General features: G+C 43.5%; 1 protein-coding gene across 4 annotated transcripts in view; it reads left to right on the top strand.

Annotated features, from left to right (window-relative positions):
* The window catches only part of GARNL3 (GTPase activating Rap/RanGAP domain like 3), a 168,748-nt gene that overhangs the window by 117,775 nt on the left and 24,458 nt on the right, over positions 1 to 26,515 (top strand). For all 4 annotated transcript variants that reach the window (XM_012771966.3, XM_012771965.2, XM_076009049.1 and 1 more), the window contains 11 exons: positions 1,969 to 2,077; positions 3,944 to 3,989; positions 4,858 to 4,964; positions 8,924 to 9,039; positions 10,856 to 10,960; positions 12,041 to 12,115; positions 15,998 to 16,109; positions 20,969 to 21,067; positions 21,665 to 21,781; positions 22,343 to 22,515; positions 24,185 to 24,343. In XM_012771966.3, the coding sequence (XP_012627420.2) occupies positions 1,969 to 2,077; positions 3,944 to 3,989; positions 4,858 to 4,964; positions 8,924 to 9,039; positions 10,856 to 10,960; positions 12,041 to 12,115; positions 15,998 to 16,109; positions 20,969 to 21,067; positions 21,665 to 21,781; positions 22,343 to 22,515; positions 24,185 to 24,343 (1,218 nt within the window). The remainder of the gene's footprint in view (positions 1 to 1,968; positions 2,078 to 3,943; positions 3,990 to 4,857; positions 4,965 to 8,923; positions 9,040 to 10,855; positions 10,961 to 12,040; positions 12,116 to 15,997; positions 16,110 to 20,968; positions 21,068 to 21,664; positions 21,782 to 22,342; positions 22,516 to 24,184; positions 24,344 to 26,515) is intronic.

The raw sequence follows: 26,515 nt of genomic DNA on the forward strand, positions 1-26,515 counted from the left end.
AACCAGGCTGACGCCACGGCACTCACTCTAGCCTGGGCAACAAAGTGAGACTCTGTCTCAAAAAAAAAAAAAAAATACATAAACGCTTATTGAGATATAACTCACATACCATATATACTCACCCTCTTAAAGTGTACAATTCAGTGGGGTTTAGTAATTTCACAATGTTCTCAAGCTATCACCACAATTTTAGAGCATTCTCATTATCCCAGAGAGAAACCCTGTTCCCTTTAGCCACCACTTCTCGGTCCCCCCTGGTGACCTCTAATCTACTTTCTGTCTCTGGACATTTCATATAAATGAAATCATATAATATATGGCCTTTTGTAACTGGCTTCTTGAAATTAGCATGTTTTCAAGGTTCATCCATGTTGTAGCATGAGTCAGTGTTTCATTCCTTTAAGTGCTGAATAATTTTCCATTACATGGATATATACTATATTTTGTTTATCCATTCACCAGCTGATGGGTCAATAATTACTTATTTTTATTGTGGTAAAATATGCATAATGTAAAATTTACCATATTAACCACTTTTAAGTGTACAGTTCCTTGACATTAAGTACATTCTGTGGTGATAGTTGCATAACATCAACTATCACCACCCTCCATCTCCAGAACTTTTTCATCTTCTCAAACTGAAATTCTGTACCTATTAAACAAATAAATCCAAATTTCCCCCAGCCCATGGCAGCTACCATTCTACTTTGTCTCTATGATTTTGACTACTCTAAATGCCTTACAAAAGTGAAGTCATACAAAATTTGTCCTTCTGGGCCGGGCGCGGTGGCTCACGCCTGTAATCCTAGCTCTCTGGGAGGCCGAGGCGGGTGGATTGCTCAAGGTCAGGAGTTCGAAACCAGCCTGAGCAAGAGCGAGACCCCGTCTCTACTATAAATAGAAAGAAATTAATTGGCCAATATATATATATATATATATAAAATTAGCCGGGCATGGTGGTGCATGCCTGTAGTCCCAGCTACTTGGGAGGCTGAGGCAGAAGGATTACTTGAGCCCAGGAGTTTGAGGTTGCTGTGAGCTAGGCTGACTTCACGGCACTCACTCTAGCCTGGGCAACAAGCTCGACTCTGTCTCAAAAAAAAAAAAAAAAAAAAAAAAAAAAATTTGTCCTTCTGGCTTATTTCACTGAACCTAATGTCCTCAAGGTTCATGCTTTAAGATTTTATACCTTTTTAAAACTGAATAATGTTCTACTGCATGCATATTCCACATGTTCTTTATCCTTTCACCTGTCAATAGACAATGAGTTGTTTCTGCCTTTTGCCTGTTGTGAATAATGCTGCTGCGAACATTGGTGTATAAATATCTGTTTGAATCCCTGCTTTCAGTTCTTTTGAGCTATGCCCAAATTAAGAATTGTTGCAGAGCTGTGTAGTTTTGAAAAGACCGTGTAGTACACAAAGCTGAAAATATTTACTATCTGGCCTTTTATAGGGAAAAAAAATGCTTACTACAGGTCTAGGAGATCATTTTGGAAGGGTCAAGTGGGGTCAGATTAGGTGGAGCCATTGTTCTCACCAAGTATATGCTTCAGAACTAGCCACGGCATTTATAGAAATATACAGGTTTGCACCCCATCCTCCGGGAATCCTGACATGTGCCTCTTGTTAGGGAACCTTGAAATGGTAGCCTAAGAAGTGATGAGCGAAGGTACACACGATCAGAGCAGGCAGACTGGGAGAGAATGGAGGCAAGGAGGCTAGGTAGGAGGTTTCTGTAGACAGGTAAACAAGAGGAAATGTGGGCCTGAGTTAGGAGAAGAGTAGGGGAGATGGGCTGGAGGGTCTGGAGACTAGGCTATAAAACAGGGGAGACAAGAAGTCAAAGATGTCTGACGTCTGGCGCCTTGTGTTGGTGGCTATGGTTTGTCATGTTGGGGTGTTTTTTCACTCTGTACATGCCATATTTGAGAGCCTTTCTCAGTGACGTCATTTATGCTCACTGCAGGTGGAAAGGAAGCGCCACATTGGAAACGATATCGTCACCATCGTGTTCCAGGAAGGAGAGGAATCTTCTCCTGCCTTTAAGCCTTCCATGATCCGCTCCCATTTTACACGTATCCAGGGCTGTTGTCAGTGCTCCGGGGTAGCAAGCTATTGGTCAGCCTCACTGGACTTCAAATGATCCTCAAATCAAATGTTATAAATGACTTGTTTTGCATTGCTAGATTCTTAGACCTACTTTTTTGGATTTTTTTTCTAAGCATTGTATTTTTCCCTTTTCTTCTCTCCATCCATTGCAATAGCAGATGGATGAATTCTCAACTCCTGAAATACGTTCCCTTTCCTCAGATAGTTTATGAGATGAGGGAAACTTACTGCCATCCATCAATAATAAATGATTTAGAAGAATTATAGATAGTGAATCCTCTGAGAAATTTGCTCTAGGTATAAAAACTTACAAGTTAAGATAAAAGACCAAAAGGATATTCTTGTTGATTCTAAGCCCTGGTAAAATTAAATAACTACTGTATTATCATCTCTTGAAATGTGAGAAATGATTGAATTAATAGTATTTTTTATCTGCTTCCTCTAAACCCTGTTCAGGTCATATCACTGGCACTGTCCAATGATGGGGCTGAAGTTCCCTGTGGTACCTGAGCTCGGCTCCGCTAGGGAGGCATGGGGCGTGAGCTTGGCCAGCCCTGCAGACACTCAGTCATGGCCCTGGTGCTTTGGGTCATGGGCCATGACAGTGAAACCCAAAGGTGGTGACTCTGCAGGTTGTACATCATAAGTAAAAGGCAACAAATAGGCATTTTCAGAATAAATTCTGGGCTAGTTATTCATGTTCCCTGGAGACATCAGTAAACACATTTGAAGACAGGACAGTATTATTGCATCTGGATACTTGGATTTGTTCCTTATAACCTAACAATATAGCATGGAAATGAAAAGTTAAAAATTTCCAAATTTCTTTCATAAGGGTAGGGAAGAAAATGATATGCACCTACACGTTCATTATGATTTTCTTCCGTTCTCATCCCTGCCTAGTAAGTAATGACTTCCCCTGTTCACTGGGATTTAGGACTAAAATTTGCCCTTTCTGGAGCTAGTTCTTCTTGGAGAACAGAAAACTTCTCCAAGTACAGAGTGGGAGGGGAAATGAGGTGACTTTTTCAGTGACTGAGAGGTAGTCATTATTTTTTAGAACTTTTCCGAGTTATAAGTTTTAGATTTGGGGCTTGGCACCTTTGTTTCTAAACAGGGACAAGCAAGTAGTTAATGCAGATTCACTCCACTGAGCCTAGATCTGGAGGCCCAAGGGCATGATGGCCTTGTAGCCTGAACTAAGGATAACTAGGGGTGGGAGACAGTAGGTGGAGGTAGGGGACAAGGAGGAAGAAGAGCGGGAGAAAGAAAGACACTAGATAAAGGTAGTTGTGCTATTTTAGGCTGGGTGAGCCCCAGCACAAGCAAAGTAGATTCTGCTCAGATGCTGCCACCAGCTACATTGGCCTGTTTTGTTTTGTCTACCAAAGCCAGGAGGAAAGTGGAGGGAAGGTGCACAGTGGAAACATTTAAATTGCTTTCCTTTTCAAAACATGTGAGATGAAATATATGATTAGTTTCATACTGGGATTGTGTTTGTATTTCCACACAAGGGAATTGCTATTTTGCTTTGTTGGCTGCTTCCTTGTTTAATAACTATATTTATATTGCTTTTCTGACAGCTTTGGAGATTTAGCCCTCTCCCCAAAGGATGAGCACACAGACTTTGAACGTAGTCATGGTGCCGTCACATGGGTCTTCCTGGGCTGTGTCTTGTAAAAAAGTCAAGGTTCTGTCCAACCTAAGAGCGCTTGGTGCCCTGACCACAAAAGTGCTGGTCAAGAGTGATTCTGCCCGAGGGGTTTTCAAAGCACAAGTTGTCAGTTGTGAGCATCAGCATTGTTGATTAATTTCCTTAACCCTCACCACAGATATTTTTGCCTTAGTGAGGTACGACCAACAAAATGACAATTACAGGTAGGTAATGACTTTATCTCACTTGCTTGTTCTGATTCTCCTGTTTACTTGTTAATTTGGCATTGCTTTTATGAGGCTCTCAACATACATATTTCTCAATTAATTTAATATGCATGCCCTCACCTTACAGAACTCTCTTCAAGACCATCGTCTCTTTAGGAAAAATTTACTTCAGATGGTGTCACTCTGCAGTAGACCCAAGAGTCAGAGTTAGTTTAACATTTTATTGTACTTTACGATGAGAACAAATTTAATGTTTGATTTTGACAAGAATATCCTCTTTCCTAGACTGCATTCTTACCTGTTTATCCTTCTGTTCTCAAATATTAATCTGTTAAAAGCTGTCACAATGTGGTAAAAAGAGCATGAACTTTGAGCCAAACAGATTTGGGTTCAAATCTCAGCTCTGTCACTTATTAATTTGGAGGCTTTGGAAAAAGGTGTTTATCTTCTCGGAGCCTCAAGCCTCCTGTGTAGAATGAAGGTATTGGTACTACCCTGGCAGGTTTGGTGAGCGTCAGAGTCAAGCTGTGTCTTAAAATGCCAAGTTTGCTGTCTGGTGTGCAGAGGGTGCTTAGTTGTGGCCACTGCAGTTCTTCCTGCGGTACCTGAACTTGTCCACACCTTGGTGAGTTGGACCATAAAGAGTTCAGGAAGACCTAGCCTCTGCCCTAAAGGTACATTACTAAGCTCGAAAGGAGAGTAGGGTGGTGGCCTCAGCTATGGAAGCCCAGAGAAGACATTCCTGCTATGGGATGAATATTCCTAACACATCCCATAAGTGACTGGACAAATTGAAGGGCAAAATAGGCTCAGCTTAGTGTTCTTTGAAGAAAAACCAATTAATTCTGGAATGTTCTCTACATAGGCTGAAAATATTTTCAGAAGAAAGTGTACCACTCTTTGGCCCACCCTTGCCATCCCCACCGGTGTTTACAGACCACCAGGAATTCAGGGACTTTTTGCTAGTGAAATGTAAGTTCTGTTTTGAAATGTTTTCACAACTTGTTCTACATAGGAATAAATTTCTTCAAATTCTCCCAGGATGCTGTATAAGAAAATGTCATTGTTTAAGTGTTCCATGTTCTGTTAATTCTTTATACAACATGCATTTAGTTTTCTGGGGTTGGTGTGCTGGTTTTCTCCTGTGTCCTCATCTTCACCTACCATCCCATCCACCTCTCTTGAGGTTTCCCCACACTCACCCACTCAGTACCATGGGATCTTAAATTGGATTTCTGCCCTGTGTTCTGAGGCTCTGCTTATACATATATCTGTGTCTTTGCCAGAGAGTGAGATGTAGGTAGGGGAAAGAGTGGTGTTGGATATACTTAGGGATAGGGAGAGTTGTTGGGGAATGTGTGTGTATATGCTGTGCACATATGTGTGCATTTACATACACATGTGAGAGAGAGACAGGATGAGACTATGATAGATATAGAACCTGACCACCCCAAGCATCACTAACTGGTGAGCACATATTTTAGTTTCACTGATAATACCAAATACCTGACTCTGAGCCCCATCTCCTAAACCACAGGAGCTCTGCCTCAGCCCTCCCCAGGGTATCCCTTGGTATTATATCTGGGAGTCCCATGATGGGACTGTATCACTGGTGATCAGGAACAAGTTGCTAAAGTTCATCTGCTACAACCTCTTCATGGAGGGTCAGCCTGCCAGCTCCAGGCCCCAGCAGGGCCACTCAACCTGTGCCCTCTGTGAAGCTGCTGCTTTCTAGCCTCCCACCAGGCACACTGGGCATCACAGCTGCTTTGCTGTCTCCTCCCATCCCTGCCTCCTCTCCCCACCCCACGTGTACAGTCTTCACCTGATTCCATCACTGTTGCTACATGGCTTTGGAGCATTTGGAAATGCTGCTGTCCTCTGCTATCACCCATCCTGGTCACCAAGCACCAAGGTAGCACTGATTGAGTCAAAGCCTCACCAAGTCCCCCGTGGACAACTGCCCCTCGGCTTCTAGTCTTAATCCTACTTTAGGATTGGCCCAAACCAGTCCCTCAGGCCAGGGCAAGGGACTGTCACATGTTGTCCTTCCTTTGTCTTCCTGTCTCCCCAGCATCTCCTTCATAGCCTTGCACACAACTCCTCCTTCAACAATAGCACAAAATGCCATGTTTCTCTACCCCTGCAGTCGACACTCGAAGGGATTCCAATCACCAAAACATCCCCATCTCAGCCGAGCCACTTTAACTTCTCTTCCCTTCCCTCTGTAAAACCCTCCAGTCCCTTGCAAAGATCCCCGCATGCTTCCACACCTTTCCTCTGGAGAACAGCTGTGACACCTTTACCGGGGCTCCCTCTGCTTCCCACCTGGGCCACTGGAGTTGTTACCTCCTACACATCAAGCCATGCCAGGGTCTGTGGGCAGTGTATTCTCCAGCACAACAGAGGCAGCAAACTCTGCAAACCACGTGCAAAGTGATGATTTTCTCTCTTCCTTTCCATTTCTTTACCCCTTATTTCAAATACGAGAACAAGGTACCCAACTTAAATGTCTAGAAAAATGGGCGGGGAACATGAATGAGTGAAGCAGGAGGAGTGGAAGACAGTCGGGTGATGGGCACATGTGCCTGCTCCAGCCACTTGATGCCTTTCAGAGCAAGGGCCCAGTGTTGCCAGATATTCTGAGTTTTCAAAACAAGCCAGAAAGCTGAAACTCTATGTGAAGCTGCCCAAGTCTTAAACTGTGTGGTCCATGTGTTTCAAGTCCAAAGGATCAGTTACAGAGCAAGAAAGCAGATCTGAAACAAAGAGCAGCAATAGAAAGTAGGGTGCTACTTTCTGGACGCTAAAAGGGTCTTGGTGGCACGGGTTCAGGGCGTCAGCATTCTCTGTAGAGGGCCCGTAGCAGGGAAGGGGCCTGTGACCAAAGATTAAGGATCACTCAGCAACACTGAGGACACAGCTTTTAAGTAGAATCCATCCATTTAAAGGAAGCCAGTCAACAGAGTGACTTGGAGTGAAGTGAAACAAAGGGACTAAAGTTGGACTTCAGTTGGACTAAAGTTGAAGATTTGAAAGGTAGAAATAGCAGAAGAACATGGGCTTAAGTGACTGAAGGTGATGGAGAGAGAGTGTAAGTGGTGGAGCGTGGGTCCCAGAGGGACCCGAAGGGGTGGTACCTTGAGTAAATAGGCAGCAGCCCAGGGATCGGAAGGCTCTGGGAATTCTAAAGTGGATGTAGCAGGAGGGAGGAAATAGGTAAGATAGAAAACTGCAAGATAACAGGAAATGGCATTTCAAAAAAAAAAAAAAAACCTGACCTTTTCCCTTTATTCAGCCAAACAAGGCATCTAAGATGGATTTTTCTGAAGTACCAAGGAGCACATACCCTCAAACAAAAAATTCACAGTCACAGAATTGTAGAAAATAATAGACATGCATAGTTTAAATTCTGTGAGAGATGTCTACATATACATACATGCACACAAGCCCAGTTTGCCCCAGCACACAGATCCTTTCTAGGAAATGCCTGTCCCCAGGGAGTTCCATTTTTCAGTCTGTCAACATTGTCCTTGCCTTAGCCCCCTGTATGAGAAATATAATAGTTAATGTTTATTTAATATTATTAGCACTGTGCTAATTCATTTTTATTTTTTTTTAGAGACAAGAGTCTCACTCTTTTGCCCGGGCTAGAGTGTCATGGCATCAGCCTATTTCACAGCAACCTCAAACTCCTGGGCTCAAGCAATCCTTCTGCCTCAGCCTCCCTAGTAGCTTGGACTGTAGGCATGCGCCACCATGCCCAGCTAATTTTTTCTATACATTTTTAGTTGGCCAATTAATTTCTTTCTATTTTTAGTAGAGACAGGGTCTTGCTCTTTCTCAGGCTGGTTTCAAACTCCTGACCTTGAGTGATCTGCCCGCCTCAGCCTCCCAGAGTGCTAGGATTACAGGCATGAGCCACCGCGCCCGGCCTGTGCTAATTTTTTATATGTATTATCTCATTTGTATTACAACATTCTCATAAGGAAATATGATTATATTCATTTTTACAAGGTAGAAAACTGGGGCCCCAAGAAGTGAAATAATTTTCTTTACAATACATAGCTGGCAGCAGAGCTAGGAGCCACATCCATAACTGTCTTGACTTCAAACTCCTAACCTCTATTATACCCTTCCTGTTCTGTGCTTTCGTGTATAACTGGGCATTCCACTTTATTGGCTCTTAATGTCTGTGGTCCACTAAAACCTCCGCTCTAAACCAGCCTGAGCAAGAGCAAGACCCCGTCTCTACTATAAATAGAAAGAAATTAATTGGCCAACTAATATATATAGAAAAAATTGGCCAGGCATGGTGGCACATGCCTGTAGTCCCAGCTACTCGGGAGGCTGAGGCAGCAGGATTGCTTGAGCCCAGGAGTTTGAGGTTGCTGTGAGCTAGGCTGACGCCACGGCACTCACTCTAACCTGGACAACAAAGTGAGAGTCTGTCTCAAAAAAAAAAAAAAAAACCTCCACTCTTTTCCAGAAGCAACTTCCATTAGGCTAAGAATCCTAGTACTCTGCTAAGACAGAAAATTGTTATTTTTTTCTAGCAAAATGCAGAAAATATATATTTAATCCCACTGAATGGCCTCCTGGTGGTTTGGCCCTGTGTGTTGGCTGGGCAGGTGGGTGGATGGTAGGAATGGGTGGGTTGATAGGTGGGTATAAAGCTACAGAGGTCTTTAGGTAAAATGAAAAGCTTGCAGCCCAACAAGAAAGGTAAGATAGTTGTTCCTATGGACTGTATGGATCTGTGTAGCGAAATCTAGAGTTTTTAATCATTCTCCAATGAAGGAAAGGTAACACCAATAACAGTACCAGTATTAGAAAGGTGGGTAGCATTCACTTTGAGGCATTTCCTTGAGAAGAACATTCTTCAACAGCTGTTAATGTTGTACTTCTCTTTTTAACTTGGTTTATTTTAGTAATTAATGGTGAAAAAGCCACTTTGGAAACCCCAACATTTGCCCAGAAACGTCGGCGTACACTAGATATGTTGATTCGATCTTTATACCAGGATTTGATGCCGGATTTGCATAAGGTAACTCTGGATCCGAGGTCTTCTTCCCTTCTCGTGGGGCCTGAGTTGAAAACACAAGTCCTAGCAATGAGGTTCTGGGTAGAAAAGCACAGGAATTGCCTTGATCCTTGCAATCAAGACTGTGCTATGGCCACCATAAGCTGGCATTCTCTCATTGTGACCACAAGAAGGGGGGACGTTGGGTTTCCATATATAGGAATGTGATTTTCATAAAGCCAGGGCTGTGGAAATCTAGGTGCAGGTGGGGGCAGGGCAATGGGTGTCAATCCGCAACCCCTGGAGAGCTTTTTTGGGTGGCTGTCCTTGGTGAGACAGCCAGTGCCATGGCTGGTAGGTAGGCAAAAATGGGGATTGTGGAGAGAGATGGGGGGTTTCAAATTTTCTGGAGATTTACTGGCTAGCCCCATATTCAGGCACTAACACAAGCATTTTTATTAATTGAAAAGCCACTTTTGCCAGACACTTCCTAGACTCAAGGTGTATCCACACTGATGACACCCAGCAAAACCTTCCTGTCACCTCCAGGGGTGCATGTGCTCTTTGGAAGCCTCTAAAATCAGTGTCGTTAATGCAGAGTAAAATCATTGTTTAAAAACATTTTCCAATTTAACAAGGCAACCCAGAACAAGTGGGGAGACTCCCCTGCAATCCATGCATTCATAAACCCCAGTAAAAGTATTGCTAATGATGTGTGTACGTAACTGAAGCACCAGGTGTCAGGTGTTCACCCAGGGGAGATGTAGAATATCAAAATGAGCTAGTGCTCATTAGTCCTTTCCCCTTGGCACGGTGACCGGCACCATTTTGTAGGCACCCCTTAACTTCTGACTCATCAGTGCACCCCAAGAACTTGCAGGGATTGGGCCACGCTGACCCCAGGATCCTAAAGAGCAAACTTTAGTTGGTAATCTGTCAATTCCTGTTTTTCCCTAAGGTCAAGGAAAAGTATAGAGAGGGTACCAAGATAAGTCCTTCATGTGTCAGCTGAAGCATCACTGCCTTAGCCAGGCTTCCCCAGCACCCCCCAGTTGAAGGCAAGTCCCTTGTTAGGTATTCTGATATACCCCACACACTTCCCTTCATAGCAATGATCACACGTGCTAATCATGTCATTAGTTACTTAATCTGTCTCCCCACTAGACTCTCTGCTCCACAAGGACAGAGACCACTATCACATTCCCCAAATCTGGCAGAGTAGGAGGTGCTCAGTCAGTACTACCTGATTGAATGAGTACACCTCATTCTCTGTGGTTTGGAAGAGAAATAAAATTTACTGAGTGTGCACCAAGCACTGTGCTAAGCACCTTACATGCTTAGCATGTTACATTATATCTTTTAAGCCCCATAACACACCTAGGAGACAGGTATTAAGAAACAGAGACCTGAGACTCAGAAGTTAACTACTTGCCCAAGGTAGCCCACAGGGCCACAGAGTTGTACAACTCTAGGGGTGCCATTCTCATAGAATTCAGTATGTGTGTTCTGGAGCATACCATTCTATGACTCCTGGAGCTGTGCAATGTGGGGGCCCAAGTCACACCGTTAGTTAGTTGGTAAGTGATGGAGCTGCAGGTCTGCTGGGTTTCAAAGCCATGTTCCCAGCATCACAGCACTGGCCCTCCACCTGTTGGCTCTAATCCCTAGTGTTTGGCAGGACCCTGGCACGTGGCAGGTGCTCCATCAGTGCTTGTTAAGTGAACAAATACAGAAGGGAGAAACAAGACCATTTGGACAAATAGGTTTGTGCATTAAGAGAAGCCAAAGGATAAGATTTAGCAACCATTTGTGGAATTCATAACTTGTTTTTCTTTTTTAGAACATGCTTAATAGACGATCTTTTAGTGATGTCTTGCCGGAGTCGCCCAAGTCAGCACGGAAGAAAGAGGAGGCCCGCCAGGCAGAGTTTGTTAGAATAGGGCAGGTGGGTTTTATTCTGAAACCTTTTCTGCAAGACATGTAGTTTTGAGTCCCATCCAAACCAGATGGCCCACGTGCAAAGACTTTTATGTTTGCTGTAGGAGCTCTGTAATTTCTCTAAGGACTGTTGTGGAAATCACGAGAGAGAGAGAGTTTTGAGAACTAGATACATGTAGTTCTCTGCAGGTGTCACTGAGAGAGCAGCCCTCTGCAGAGATGGGAATGCTACTGCCTTGAAGCAAGTGGCCACAGGGCCCAGCTCTGGGCTCCTCTTGTCAAATGGAGTACGGACCACTTGCCTACCTCCTAGGAATTTTCTAAAGAGTGGGGAGCCAATTTGGGACGCACCTTGAACCCATCCCTGGCAAGAGGAAGCACAGAGTGTCTGTGGCACTTACAGAAGACCTGAAGTGCCACCCTGTTATTGGGAGCAGTCATCGCATTTAGGTGGCAGCCAGTCATCCCCTTATTCTAGGTGTTGGAGGAAAACACTCTCCCTTTCCTCACTCCCACATGACACTAGTATTTCTCAGTTCCAGCAGACAAAGCAACTGTCTGTCTTGATCCCACATCACAGCAGGGAGAAGGGGGAGTGCTGTCAGCTGCAGATAAGATTCTGGCCGGAAAGTAGAGCAGGTGGAGGGAGAAAGGCCCTGCAGTCAAGGGAAGCTTAGAGGCAGATATAGCGTTTTCCCAAAACAGGTGTGTTACTACAGGGCTCTCAACCATTGGTCCCTGTTTAAAGATACCCAAACTCCCAGAGATTCTGATTCACCAGGTTTGAGGAGGGACCTAGGAGTCTGTATTTTTTAATGCTCCCAGTTTAGGAATCACAATACTGATATATTGATACATGAAAATGACAGAGTGTGTTTGGGGTAGTTTGGGCTGAGACATTGTCATTAGGGCTTCACCATATCTGGCTTACTTCATTCCTTACCTTCAATAATAAGTCAGTAAAGAAACCTGAAACTTGATCTGAAATTACTTCTGCTTTATTAATTTTTTTTCAAATCACAATTGTTTACCTGCTATTCTTCTACTGCTCAATGATGAACTTTAATAGAGATCTCTGTTCTGTAAGGCACTAAAACTGAAATCCATTGTGAGAGGTGATGCTCCATCAAGCTTGGCAGCTTCAGGGATCTGTAAAAAAGAGGTGAGTTGGTGATACTTTCAAATTGAACTGTGAATGTCCTTTGTCTTCAATGAAATTATTGAGATTCTTGGAAAAAGCTTTGTGGGCAGAAGGAAGAAGAGCTTGTCTACTTCAGAGTCCTCAGGGGAGGCCCTAGATAAGGTTGAGTAGCCTTCGTATTTCTGCAGTATGCACATGCCTTTGCCTGCTTAACTGGAGCGGAGCTGCTGGACCAGGCCTGGTCAGGCAGGCTTGGTCCCTCAGGGCCTCTCAAGCTTCAAGTGTGTACATAGCACCTGGACATCTTGACCAGTAGAAATGCAAAAATGCATTTTTGATCTCGTAGAACTGGGGTAGGGTCAGGAGTCTAGTTGCTAACCCGCTTGTATGTGGTTCCTGTGCTGCTGACCATGGACATACTTTAAACAGCAAGGCTCTAGAGCAGTGTTTCTCAAGCTTTGGCGTGTACTGGAGTCACCCCACAGAGTTTCTGATTCAGTAGGTCTGGGGGGTGGGGCCTGAAAGTTTGCATTTCTAACAGTTTTGCAGGTGATGCTGAGACTATGGGTCAGAGGACCACAGTTGAGAAACCACTGTTTAATCTACAGTTCACTCAGCCAGCCAAAAAAATGTGGCCTATCTATTTATAATACTTCCTGTTTCTACTTTTCATGGAAAAAAAACTAGGTGATAATCAAGACTAGAACAGAAAAAAATAAGTTGCAGTATGAACTTGTTATATGCGTGATTTTGTATTGTAAAACAATACCCCATGTACTTAATTACATCTATGTTCAGAATATGTTAAAGTTAGTTAAATGGAACAGATTCACAAATAGTACATCACCAGAGAAGTGTTCACTATAGAAGCAAAAGAATTATGAATACATTTACTTTAGTGATAAAGACATAGATGATGTGAGCCTACATGCTTTAATGTCTGGTTTCAGGAAAATGATGGGCTCAAAATACAATTAACCCTAAAAGCCACAACCAACTTAAGACTGTTGGCAAAGCATCCTTTCCAAAGATTGTAGAAATTCTCACTATCTGCTCGTTCCTATGCACAGTAGGAATTTGCCATGTTTCCAAGCACTTTATAAATACCATATTCCAATAAGATTAATAAGGTTCTTTTTTTTTTTTTTTGAGACAGAGTCTTACTTTGTTGCCCAGGCTAGAGTGAGTGCCATGGCATCAGCCTAGCTCACAGCAACCTCAAACTCCTGGGCTCAAGCAATCCTGCTGCCTCAGTCTCCCGAGTAGCTGGGACTACAGGCACGTGCCACTATGCCCGGCTAATTTTTTCTATATATATATTAGTTGGCCAATTAATTTCTTTTTATTTATAGTAGAGACGGGGTCTCGCTCTTGCTCAGGCTGGTTTTGAACTCCTGACCTCGAGCAATCTGCCCGCCTTGGCCTCCCAGAGTGCTAGGATTACAGGCGTGAGCCACCACGCCCAGCCTAATAAGGTTCTTAATAAGAAGTTCTGCCGGGCGCGGTGGCTCACGCCTGTAATCCTAGCTCTCTGGGAGGCCGAGGCGGGCGGATTGCTCGAGGTCAGGAGTTCGAAACCAGCCTGAGCAAGATCGAGACCCCGTCTCTACTATAAAATAGAAAGAAATTAATTGGCCAACTAATATATATACAAAAAATTAGCTGGGCATGGTGGCGAATGCCTGTAGTCCCAGCTACTCGGGAGGCTGAGGCAGGAGGATTGCTTGAGCCAGGAGTTTGAGGTTGCTGTGAGCTAGGCTGACGCCATGGCACTCACTCTAGCCTGGGCAACAAAGCAAGACTCTGTCTCAAAAAAAAAAAAAAAAAAAAAAAAAAAAAAGAAGTTCTTAGGTGTACATTAAAAACAACAGTCTGTGAAACCATAACCTGTTCACTGGGAAACAACAAAGAGCAACCTTCACTGTTGGGTCAGTCCATAACCTGCCAGTGGGCCACTGGCCACACATGGAGAAACACTGCTCTAGAAGATGCCAAGAGCTGTTGTGCAGTTGGCCCTGCAGAGGCCAGAATCCCACATGCTGTTCCCAAGAGTGTTCTGTTTCCAAATTGGGCTTTGTCACCCCTGTTGCCATCCATCATTTATTCAGAAGAGCTGTGTTGATGCTGTTAGAGGGAGCCCAGAAGAGTCTGTGCTTAGGCAGGAAGGCCAGAAAACCACATTCTTGCCCTGCAGAATCTGTACTAAGCCTCTCACATGGCAGAGGGGGTCTAGGGCAATGATAAATGCCATTGGTCCTCAGACCAGAGCCTCCATGGGGCCAGATCTGAGTTCGTTGCTGACACTTTCTGCCCCAATGTTCAGTAGTTCCTCAGACCCCACATACTTCCCAGCACCTTGAGAACTCATGAGAGCAGTGGTCACCCATACACACATCAGCCCATTAAAATGTTCAAATGGCACATGCACACAGCATTTTGAATACAATCTATGGGGTTTCATAGACCTCCTTAAGCCTCCATGGATCCTCTGTTGCCTTTGGATCTTTTGAGGGAAGAAGTCCTTTCTGCACTTGTGTCCTCTGGTCAGAGAACATATTGTTATTAAGAGTTGGTTGTTCTGTCTTGGTCCTACCTAATGCTGATGTCTATGTCTGTCTCCCTACTGATGTTTCTATTAGCTTTGCATTTTAATATCCTCTTGGCATAACTCACAAACTCGGAATTTCCAGAAATCTTCTTGGCGAAATGCTGTTTCAATTAATGGCCTGCACTTGTGAGGCCTTTTGGTTTATAAAATGTTTTCACCTTCTTTAGGTGATCTTTTCAGAACAGTATAAGTACAATCTAACAGAATATTCTTTTTGAGGCTATGGGTTTCCTCAAAGGAGAGCATACTTTTCTTTTCAGAGACAGCAATAATGCACACAGTATTTACCCTCAGCCCTAATGACAACTCAAAGGTAGTCCACAGAGCCTTTCGCTTCTACTGCGAGTATAGCATGTATTCATGGGTACCTATGAACACGCACACACGTGCACACACAGACTCCTCTGCAAACACAGGTAAGACACATCAGGCCATTATGTCTGATTAAGAATAAAAGTGAAGGTATAAGATGTCAGTGTGTCATCAAGAATCTCTACAAACTTCCCTTGTCCTTTAAGGCTAAGCCAGGTGCTTTGGAGGGACGTTAATGATCCTGTTGAAAATGTCCACAATTGTGGTGTGACTAAGATCCCAGCAAACAGTGCCTGCTGACTCCACGCAACCACACACAGCTGTGAGGGAGAGCTCATTCCTTATGCCTGAAATGAAAATGAAACCAAGACTCAAGGGAGAGTTCATGTGGTGTTTATATGTCACGTGGGGGAACCTGAGCATTTTGTCGGCATCTCTTGCCATTCTACAAACAGATGTTATATTTTCTTTAAGATTTTGTAGCCATGTGTGGGTCAATAGGCATTTTCATGTTAAGGCAATATCAACTTCTTAATGCATTATATATGGTTTCATAATTTGCTGAATCAGCAACACAGGAATCTGACTTTTTTAATAGAATTATGTGGGACTTCCTTTCATGATGAACTAATGTAAATTCTCTGAAAAATAGGCACCATTTGGCTCAACTCCCAGGTGTTAAAGAAAAATGTTTGCTTAAAAAACATTACCAATGCTTCAATTACCCCTGAGGAACATTATCATAGAGACAGGCTGTGGTGCCAGAAACATGTGAATTCACTCTTTCTATTGCATGTATTCAAAAGGAGACTTTTCTTCTTAAGAAAGGTAACTGAATCCAGACCCCAGGGTTTGGAATCACTCTGCTCCCACGGGGGTATCTGTGTTTCTGCTTCAGGTGTGGTACTGTACGTTTCCATTTGATGGGCCGCAGTGTATTTTTTCCGGTGCACTTATTTTCCGATGCTTGTATTGCCTCGCAGCCTTGGGAGCCCCAGTGTTTCTGCAGTAATTTCCCTCACGAAGCCGTGTGTGCAGATCCCTGGGGCCAGGCCTTGCTGGTTTCCACTGATGCTGGCGTCTTGCTAGTGGATGGTTAGTGAGTAGCTGCTCCTACAAATGTCTCTTTTATGTAACATGTAGTACTTCTAAGATGAGTAATTGCCAATCAACTCCCTTTGGACCATACATGTGCGGTCTGCAGAGAGGTTAGCAAAGTTTCATTTCCTTATAAAATTAAACCCTTGTTTTCAGGGCAAGCAGAAGAAATATATTCTGAACCAAGCATGCTGGAGGGTGGGCCACAGGTTCATCTCTTCCTGAAATCTCTGATTAGTCTGTGGATATCAAAAGACCTGCAAAAACAATCTTTTATCTCCTTTTCCACCAATACTTATCATGGTTCTAGCATTTTACTTTAAATCAACAAGGTTACATTATTTAGAGCCACTATCTCAGGAACATGTAAAACAAACAAAAAAGATTTCTGATTCAAAAAGTACTTGGTATCAAAAAAACGCTAAGAATCTTAGATAATCCTTTTTTTTTTTTTTTTTTTTTTTTGAGACAGAGTCTCGCTTTGTTGCCCAGGCTAGAGTGAGTGCCATGGCATCAGCCTAGATAACAGCAACCTCAAACTCCTGGGCTCAAGCAATCCTGCTGCCTTAGCCTCCCGAGTAGCTGGGACTACAGGCATGCGCCACCATGCCCGGCTAATTTTTTCTATATATATTATTTGGCCAATTAATTTCTTTCTACTTATAGTAGAGACGGGGTCTCCCTCTTGCTCAGGCTGGTTTTGAACTCCTGACCTTGAGCAATCCGCCCGCCTCGGCCTCCCAAAGTGCTAGGATTACAGGCTGTGAGCCACCACGCCTGGCCTGATAATCCACTTTTGATGGATATAGAAACAAAAAAGATTTTGACAGGGAGACAGATTTCAACTCTATAAAATTATACTTTCTGGCAGCCAAGTAGCTCGGGCTGCCTGGGGAGGTAGTCAGTTCTCTGTCAGCACAGATCAGCCACCGTGGGCCGTGCCCTTGGTGAGGATGCTATAGAGGGAGTACAGCTCCAGAGAGGGAGTTGCACTCAAGGACTGTGTGGTCCCTTCCAGCAGGAGGCCCCTTGGATTGTTCCATACTCCTCATGAATGACAAAGGAGCTAAACACTGGTAGCAGGTTGTCTCCTGGGGCTTCAATGGGAGCCACAGGCAGAGAGACAGTGTCTTCAAAGGGCACATCCTCAGACCGCACAGAAGCAGCTGCCCAGGCTCTGGTTACCATAGTGACATTTTATGAGCATCCTAAAGCCACCACTGTGAGAATGGCAATAATGGCCCAAGACTGCAGCATCTTCCCACCCTTCAGCACAACCTTTCCTCCCTCCTTCAGACCCATACTCAGAGCATTTACTAAGTGCCTGCTGTGTGCCGGGGCCTGTGCTAGGGGCCTCCTATAATGTGACTAGTGAGGTGAGCCATGCTTTATAATGGATCTGTTTCTGACTTTATCTGTTATTTTTATATGTTTTAATTGTGCACCCATGATGCCATTGTACCTATAACTAGCTTAATAAAAGGCAGATAATTTAAAATTCATAAAGTCAGAATTTAAATACTTAATTGTCAAAACTATAAAACAACTTGAAACTCTGTATTCTTGAAGAAAACTCAACCTCTCTGAGCCTTGGCTTTCTCTAAAGTGAAGGTAATTTTTTAAGAGGCAAAAAAATAGTTTATGACAATGAAAAATGGTGAAATACATGGGGATGATGACCATAACTACAAGGAGGGAATTAAAGGGATTAAATATAGTTACCAGTCATAAATGTTTACACAGCATCTGACTCACAGTGGTAACTTACTAAACAGTGGCTATTATCTTTACTATGTCCCTCTGAACTTGCTAAAAAGTAACAAAATCCTTAGATTGTACCAGAAGTACAACCAAAGAAATGAATTTATTGAAAAAATAATAAAAACAGACCTTAGAGGCTGTTGGTTTTATAGATGAAGAAACTGAGGCCTGAAGAAATGATGAGACTTCCCCAAGATCACACAGCTAGCTAGTGGCACTTCTGGAACTAGAACCGAGATGTGATTCTAGTCCAGTGCTCTTTCCACTAAACCAAGTACAATATATTAAAATTAAATTCTACCAATGTTTTTGTCTTTACCTTAACACATATTTCTAAAAATATAGTCCTGAGCAATAATTATGAAAAATATTGTGATTAAAAGAATATTAAATCCTTCTCATTTGCCTTTTAGGAAAGAGAAAGCATGCTTCATAGTGATTATTTGTAAGCCTGCCTAAAAGCAAAAAAATTCCATTTGAATTGCTTCTATTTTTTTTAATGTAAAATCCAAGCCAAGCTTACCAAGTCCCTTTCTGAAATTTTTATTGTTATGGGTCCAAAATTTAATAGAGGTGTGAGATATAAGGATTATTGTGATTTGCCAGGAAATCCTTCTCTTCCAAATTTGAAGGAAGTCATCTTCCATGGGTGGTAGCTGTGCACACCCACCACCAGCTTAGATTTATTACTCAGGTTATTTTTTTGGTGTCCTGATTACAATGATGCTCCCTGTTTGTTTTTGCTAAAAAGGAGAATAACTCTTAAGACTTTGTTTGTATTCCTTGTTGTGCTTTTAAGCCATAATTCTCTTTTTATTTCTTTGTTTACCTTTTTCTTGTCTACACTTAATCATATTATGAATTGTTTCCATGAGTGAATCTGTCCATTTTGTTCCAGGCTGAATTCCACTCTAGCCCATTAGCCTTTGCTTAATTTTATTAGACTTACCCTTGAGAGTCTACTCCTTTCAAAGTCATTATTAAAAATCAAGACCTTTTGTATTCTAAGTTAACAAAACCTACTTTGAAAGAAGACTAAATACTGATTACATATGCTATCACCATGTGTTTGGGTTTTGCAGTAATAGAAAAGCCAGTTCTAAAAGATTGTTTCTTTATAAAGAGATTACAAGAAGGAAAAATTTGTTAACAAACCGTCATTAAAGCCACATGTCACTCTCATGTCCTTGCCACCTCTTTCTTCTTGTGCTGTATATAAACCTATTCAGCCACCTGAAAAGGATTTGATGGAGAATAAATGCTAATTTACTCTATACACAGCTTGGCGGCTACACAGTATACCTGTGTTTTCAAGGTAAAGTGTATGGCCTCTGTCATTTATTAATGCCTTACAGTGCTGCTGCTTCTATGGTCACATCACCCAACCACGTGGATGCAGTGCTGCTTTTAGGCTGTACCACTGATGAAGAGCACAGCTTTGTCCTTTGTACAGACTTGGGCTCCACATGCTTGAGGTGTAACCTCAGCCAAGTTACTAACACCCCTGTGCCTCAGGTTCCTCATTTGTTAAATGGAATATTACAAGTTCCTACTTAATAGGATCATTGGGACATTTAAATTAAATAATACGTGAAATGCTAAGCATTATGATCTGGCATGTAGTGAACCCTTAGTGTGTGTCATCTGTCATTGCAGATACTGCTTTTATCCTACAAAAGGAAGTAATGGTAGTTGTTTAGCCAAATATGATGATGGATATTAGAGTGCTCATTCCATGTCTTGAAAATTAAGTCTGCCCCAGCAGAGGTACAGAGACACTGAGAATGAATTCCTCTTTGTGAAGCTCTGGGGTAGAGGAGGAAGGAAAGTGGTTGATGAACTGTCATAAAATTTACATTTGCCCGCATAATTAAGAGGAACAAGAGATAAATCCTACATCTGATATGAGTTTAGCAATCTCTGTGCTCCGACAAATGAAGGTCCTACTGGCCTGCAGGAGCAGGAGATCCCTCCCCGCTGGAGGGCAGTGGTTAATCCTGATAGTAAAAGCTCTGCTCTGTCCTGGGCACCATCCAAGGAAGATGAACTCCTAACTACAGTTATATTTCTGGAAGATCCTTGCTGGAGGCAAGATCCTCGGGGCCCCTTGCACCTAAATTATAAATATACAAACTCAACCCCACAGCAGAGCACTAGAAAACTAAATGCAGATGAAGAGTGAGCTAGCCACTTCTGCCTCAAATGTCTACACCATCCCAGACATCTCTGCCTTGCCCTGATTCTACATCAAGCTCAGAACAGACCTTTCTGCTTATGGAACAGCCTTAATAATCCTTTTAGGCCCTTATGTCTTAGGGTCCCCCAGGAGCAAAGTAATTGTTAGCAATTTGAGATCTCAGTAAGTAACCTCAAAAACAAATCCTCTGTACCTGCAATGTCTTTGATCATCCAGCTACCTAAAATCTTCCTGAGCGTTTCCACTTAAATCAGTTTTTTCCCAATATTTAGGCAATGTAATTGATATTTATTTTTACTTATTTTTATCTAAAAAGGAAATTTCATATTCCTATATGGTGAAATATTGAAAACTTTTGGTCAAAATATAATGATACAGACACAAGGCATGTTAGGATAGGGTGTGTCTGTATTTATTTTAAATATAAAAGAAAATTTTAATTTTGCTTTCTTGAGAAATATACAATGTGACCTAATATATGAACCAATTTTAAATATTACATAAAAATAAGAAAAGACTTGAGAGAAATGGCTGCTCTTACTCTTTTTTTTTTTTAACTTGGTGTTCAGTCCTTTGGTACAACCCCAGTAAAAACTGGTATTGACCAATGTTGCTTTTTCTGTGATGAACACTTATGAGAATATAGTTTTCATGCCTCTGCTGCTATGCCCCCTATTATAGAGCTCGGAATGCCTTTGGGAAGGAAATTGCAGTACTTGTCCCTGAGCTAGGCGGAGAATGGTGCTTGTACTTACTGTGTAAGCCTTATGAAAGCTCTGGAAGCTGACTTCCTTCCTTGCCTAAGAGAACTGGGGTCTAAAACTACCCACAGGCATGTTTCACGGGTTCTAGAAAGCGTGGGCTGCATTGCAATAAGTAACCAGGTTTCCTTTTCCAGATGACCTTCCGTCAGTGCCCGTGTTTGACAGAACACTGCCAGTGAAGCAGATGCATGTGCTGGAGACTCTGGACCTTCTGGTTCTCAGAGCAGACAAAGGTGGTACCCCTGCCAGGTGGCATGCTCTAAAAGAAGGAAAACAGGCGCCTTCTGTGGCCCACACCATTGGTCATCCGGTCTGACCCATAGGGCATGCCAGCTGTTTCTTTTTCTTTTCGTGATGCCCAGTGTTTGGGGTCCCTTGGTTCTCTCAGAGGGAACCAGTGGCAGCAGGGTGGTGGGGAGAATGCACCAGTGGCAGCAGGGTAGTGGGGAGGATGCACCAGTGGCAGCAGGGTGGTGGGGAGGATGCACCAGTGGCAGCAGGAGGGTCGGGAGGATGCACCAGTGGCAGCAGGGGGGTGGGAGGATGCACCAGTGGCAGCAGGGTAGTGGGGAGGATACACCAGTGGCAGCAGGGTAGTGGGGAGGATGCACCAGTGGCAGCAGGGTAGTGGGGAGGATGCACCAGTGGCAGCAGGGGGGTGGGGAGGATGCATATCCATCCGTAATTGCGTTGTTAAATAAAAGTGGTGTAGGTGTCTCCCGAATTCTGGGACACAGCCAACCCTAGTTTCTTACACAGTCTGCCCTTGGAACTCTTCCAGGTCGTTTTACTTTTCCATTTAATCCCCTCCTCCTTGTTTATGTCACCAGGAAAAGATGCCCGCCTCTTTGTCTTCAGGTTGAGTGCTCTGCAAAAGGGCCTGGAGGGGAAACAGGCTGGGAAGAGCAGATCTGACTGCAGAGAAAACAAGCTGGAGAAAACAAAAGGTGACTTGAGTCATCGTATGTTGCCGGATTCCATTCAATTATTATTTTTTCTCAGACTGCCTAGGTTTTACTGAAAATAAAAATGAGTGGGAATTTGATCTTATTGGTTTATTTTTTGCTTGGAAACATCACAAAGATAGCATCATAGTTTCTATAAGGAACTTGAAAGATAGAAAAACATGTTGAGGACTAGAAGAAATTCTAGACCTTTCATAACAGGTTTTAGAGGTAAGTTAAGCTCCATTAGCAAATCTGTGAGTAAAGAAATGTTTAGACTTTGGTTCCTAGAGCTCCAATCACCCTTTACTTTAATTCACATTATGTAGTAGATATGAAGTTAAGTCCACAACCTCTAGAATATAGGGAAAATGACTTTCTTCATTTTCTTGTGACTTAACCTGATTTTTATGTCAAGTCTCCATTCTGCCTGGTGGCAGAAACATTTTTAGTCCATTCACTGCATTATGCTTAATTTCTCCCTGGAAACTTGCCCAAGTGTCAAGGAGAGGGGCTTCCCAACTCGCTTGTCACATATGGAGCATCATTGCTTTCTCATCCCAGGCTGCCACCTGTATGCGATTAACACTCACCACAGCAGAGAGCTGAGGGTTGTGGTCGCAATTCGGAATAAACTGCTTCTGATCACAAGGAAACACAAGCCAAGTGGAGGAACCAGCATCTCGTTGTTGTCTCCCGTGTCGGAGTCACCTGTTGAAGAATTCCAGTACATCAGGGTAGGTTTTCTCTTCAAATCACTTACCTCCCAGCCAATGTGTCATGAGGCAGACTCTCTCCTTCCACCCAGAGTTTGTCATCTGAGGTTGTCCCACCATTCAGTAACCCCTAGGGACACCCTCCCCTCCAGGACCCTGGTTTCCTCCAGAAGACTAAGGCAAAAGCTCATTCATTCCAATGAGCACCTATAGGTGCTGTTCTAAGTATGAAGGACACAGCGGTAAACAAAACAAATTCTTCTCATGGAGATTGCTTTCTAGCTGAAGAATAACAGAATAAGCAGATAAATCTATGATGGTTGGCAGAAAGTACTGAGAATAAAAATAAAGTAGGGCCAGGGAACAGAGGATAATGTAACAGGGAGTTGGGAGATATGTTGTAGAAGGGATGTTCCGGGAGGCCCTCTCTGAATGGTTACCTTTGAGCAGAGACCCAGAAAGTATGGGAGTGAGTGATGAGGGTGTCTGGGGAAAAGACATTCCAGCAGGAGCTACCAGGCAAGAGCCCTGAGGCCCCGAGAAGGAGCTGTCAGGAAGGTCAGAGAGAACTGGGACCAGATTCTCATGAACCCAGAGGCCATTGCAAGCACTTTGGCTTTGACTCTGAGGTGGGAAAGGACTAGAAGATTTGGAGCAGAGATGTACCATGTTTTGAAAAGACTGCTCTGGTTACCAGGCAGAGGAGAGTGCAGGGACCAAGGGTAGAGATAGGAGGCTGCTGAGAGGCCTGTACAGGATCCTGGCAAGAGGTGATGGTGGCTTCAATGGCTGGGAGGAAGTGATGGGGCAGCACTGCCCTGCTTGCCTCGGTCAGCATGGGCTGCAGGTAGATTGGGGGGTCTTGTGAGCAAGGCCTCCAGGTTAAGTTCCCACCACAGACTGTTGTTAAGGTGCAGGATATGTCAAACATCAGCCACTAAGATGGAGTTTTTCTGTTGGTGAGCTGAGAAACCACTTTTGCCTACAGTCAAAGCCTCCTGGATTATGCATATCCATTTCTGATAATATTCAACTTAAGGGGACAGAGCAGCATGCCAATTAAGTTAATGCAATTAAAAAATCTTGCTCTAATTAGGTGGTAGCCTTCTTCATATAGTGATTAGCAATTTTAATGAATATATTTAGATGTAGCATATACAGTTATGTAGTATGAGCTCTGAAATCAGATTTCCTGAGTGCAAATCTTGGCTCTACCGTTTATAAACTTTGTGACTGTAGGCAAGTCACTTGACCTTGAGCCTCAGTTTCCTCAAAACAATAGCCACACCTACTTCATGAGGTGGTTACGAGGATTCAATGAGAACCATGCCTGGTATGTGTTAAATGCTCAACAAGATTAGTTAGTAATTGTTAGTACTATTACTAAGTTCCAGGATAGGACCCAACAATGTGAAGGCTAAAGTAGACCATAGCGTTGTATCTGTTTTATAAAATTGTTTCCTGGCCTCTACCTGTTCCTGTGAACAGAGGCCTGAGTCCTGAGGACAGGTTATGGGAGAGAGGAGTCTGATGTGACCCCTATCACCTCCTCTCGGGCCTTTTCTTTCCCTGCAGTATGGGGCCCTGCAGGAACCTGTGGGGAGGGGGCCTCTTCTGAAGGTGGGGTGGGTTAACATGAAGCTGACTGCTTTGCACTAACCAGTCTCCTACATCATCATCAACCGCACAGGAGATCTGTCTGTCCGACTCCCCTGCCGTGATGACCTTAGTGGATGGGCCAACCGAGGAGAGTGACAACCTCATCTGTGTGGCTTATCGACACCAATTCGACATGGTGAACGAGAGCACAGGAGAGGCCTTCAGGCTGCACCACGTGGAGGCCAACAGGGTAAGCTGATGGTTGTGGGGACAAGTGGGAATCAGAGAAGATTAATCATTGCATCTTCTAACTTTGGGATGCCATGATTCAGATTTCTTTAAAAGTATATACTTTTCATCATATCATTATTATGTGATACACTATTCAGGCTGAACCATGTGAAGTTGCCATCTTTGTACATCACAGTGGTTCTAATATCATGTGACCATCCCATTGCCCTATTCAGCTTTCAGATCTCACCCTGTCACTCCATTCTTTCAAATAAAGGAGACTTGAAGAGTCAAAAATCCAACTATAAATAACCAAATAGATGAGAGCATTTGTTAGGTGACTGGTACTGGGAGGGCGTTTGGAGAGAAAGCTTCCTCTCTGAAGCCCTGCAGACTCTCAGCGTGGGGACTAGGTGGCTAGGTGGGTCCAGCACCCTTCTCTATCCCCTTGGAGGCCCGGTAGACAGGAGGAAGGGCCGGAACCCCATTAAGGGAGAGAGGGAGAGAGGATCAGCACTGAGGGTCTACACCCCTGGCCTGAGCTGCACAGAAAACAAGGATGTCCTGGTTTGGGACAAAATCTAGTGCCTCCCAAAAATGCACTGAAGCCCTAAAGATGACTGTGTAGAGTCTGAACCTAGAGCCCACTGGAAGCTGGTGAGCATGTACCACCCTGAGGCCTGATGACCTGTCGCTGGAGCCGCTCTGTTTGATGCCTGACATTAGCAGATCACAGAGGTCTTCAGTCCCTTTATCTCTGTAAAGCAGGGCAGGGCCTTGGTCTCAATGAGGTGCTCAGTGTTTGCAAAGCACAGTGCCAACAGCCTGCTGGCTCTGGTACTAAGGACACTGCAGAATGGGGACATCACCCCCCTCCCTCCAGGAGAATGTACTTCCTAATGAGGACTTCCCACAGGCTTCCCCCAGTCCTGTTCAGCTAAATCAAAGACACTATGGTGTTCCTTAAATTCATTCATTAAAATTGCTAACTACTATTTTAGAAAGACTTAGTACCTAATTAGAGCAAGATTTTAAGAAACAGAAAAATCAGAAATAGAAAAATCTAGATGTAACTAGGAGGCCGCCTTGTCTTCTGCTGTTATTGATCACAGAGTAGTCTGTCATTTATTTATATTGGTGGTCCCCAAACTTATCTACAATTGGAGTTACTAGAGGAGTTTCAAAGGTGCCAGGGCCTGCGTCCTTCCCCCCAGAGATTTCACAAGTCTGGGATGAGGTGTGCATGGGAATGTTTAAATGACCCCAGTGATTCCAATGTTCAGCCAAATTGGGAACCCTGGTGTACTGCCTTGCTGCCCAGCCCTGGCTAGAATCACCTGGAGAGCTTTAAAAAGAGCAGTGTTCTGACCCCATGCCGGATCAATTAAATCAGAATTCAGGGGATATGGTACTTGAGAACCAACATTGTTTAAGTCTCCCCCCAGGTGATCCCAGTGTAGACTTGGGAGGCATCTGTCCTGAAACTCTTCCTACTTAAAGCTGGAGGAATGCCCGCCACACCCACCCCCGCCCCCGCCCCCGCCCCCGCCCCCGCCAGCTGCAGGTCAGCTGTCTGGGCTTCTTGCCTGGATCTGGAACCTCTTCCAGCCTGCTAGCTTCTGAGGGCAGGGGCCCAGTCTGTCCTTCAACAGTTCTCATTCTTTCTTGCTTCTCAGCGGTCTCTGTGTGTGCAGCCAGAGACGGAACAGTCACAGCTGAGCAGGTCTTTGTCCCCTCAGTCCTTACCTTAGAAACTAGTTCCCTAAGACCTGCTTTTTCTAGTGGAAAAGTGCTCACCTTGTTTCAGAGAAACTTTCTGACACGATCTGGTTTAAAGCAAATCATGCTTAAGTGGCTGAAAATTATGCAATTAACTTATTCATGAGGGTAGCTATAGAGAAAATTATTTTATTAAATTTCTTTCATGTGGTGGTTATTATTAATATCCTAATAATTTATTGGAATGTTTATTTTATTCCTGTGATTAGTAAAGACCCAGGAAAAATTGGGTTAAAAACTATTTTTTTAGATGACTTATGTGTTTTATTTGTTTTTTGGATGGCTATGAGGAATGATTCTCAAGCTTTTTGCCTTTTCTTCAATGTGCTTTTTTAAAAACAAAGATACAAAGCTTTTCCCTAAGAGAAAAGAAATTGTTTTAAAAGGGAAAAAAGAAACAAGAAGCCATTTC

Source organism: Microcebus murinus, chromosome 12, assembly GCF_040939455.1.
Source record: "Microcebus murinus isolate Inina chromosome 12, M.murinus_Inina_mat1.0, whole genome shotgun sequence".
Lineage (NCBI taxonomy): Eukaryota > Metazoa > Chordata > Mammalia > Primates > Cheirogaleidae > Microcebus > Microcebus murinus.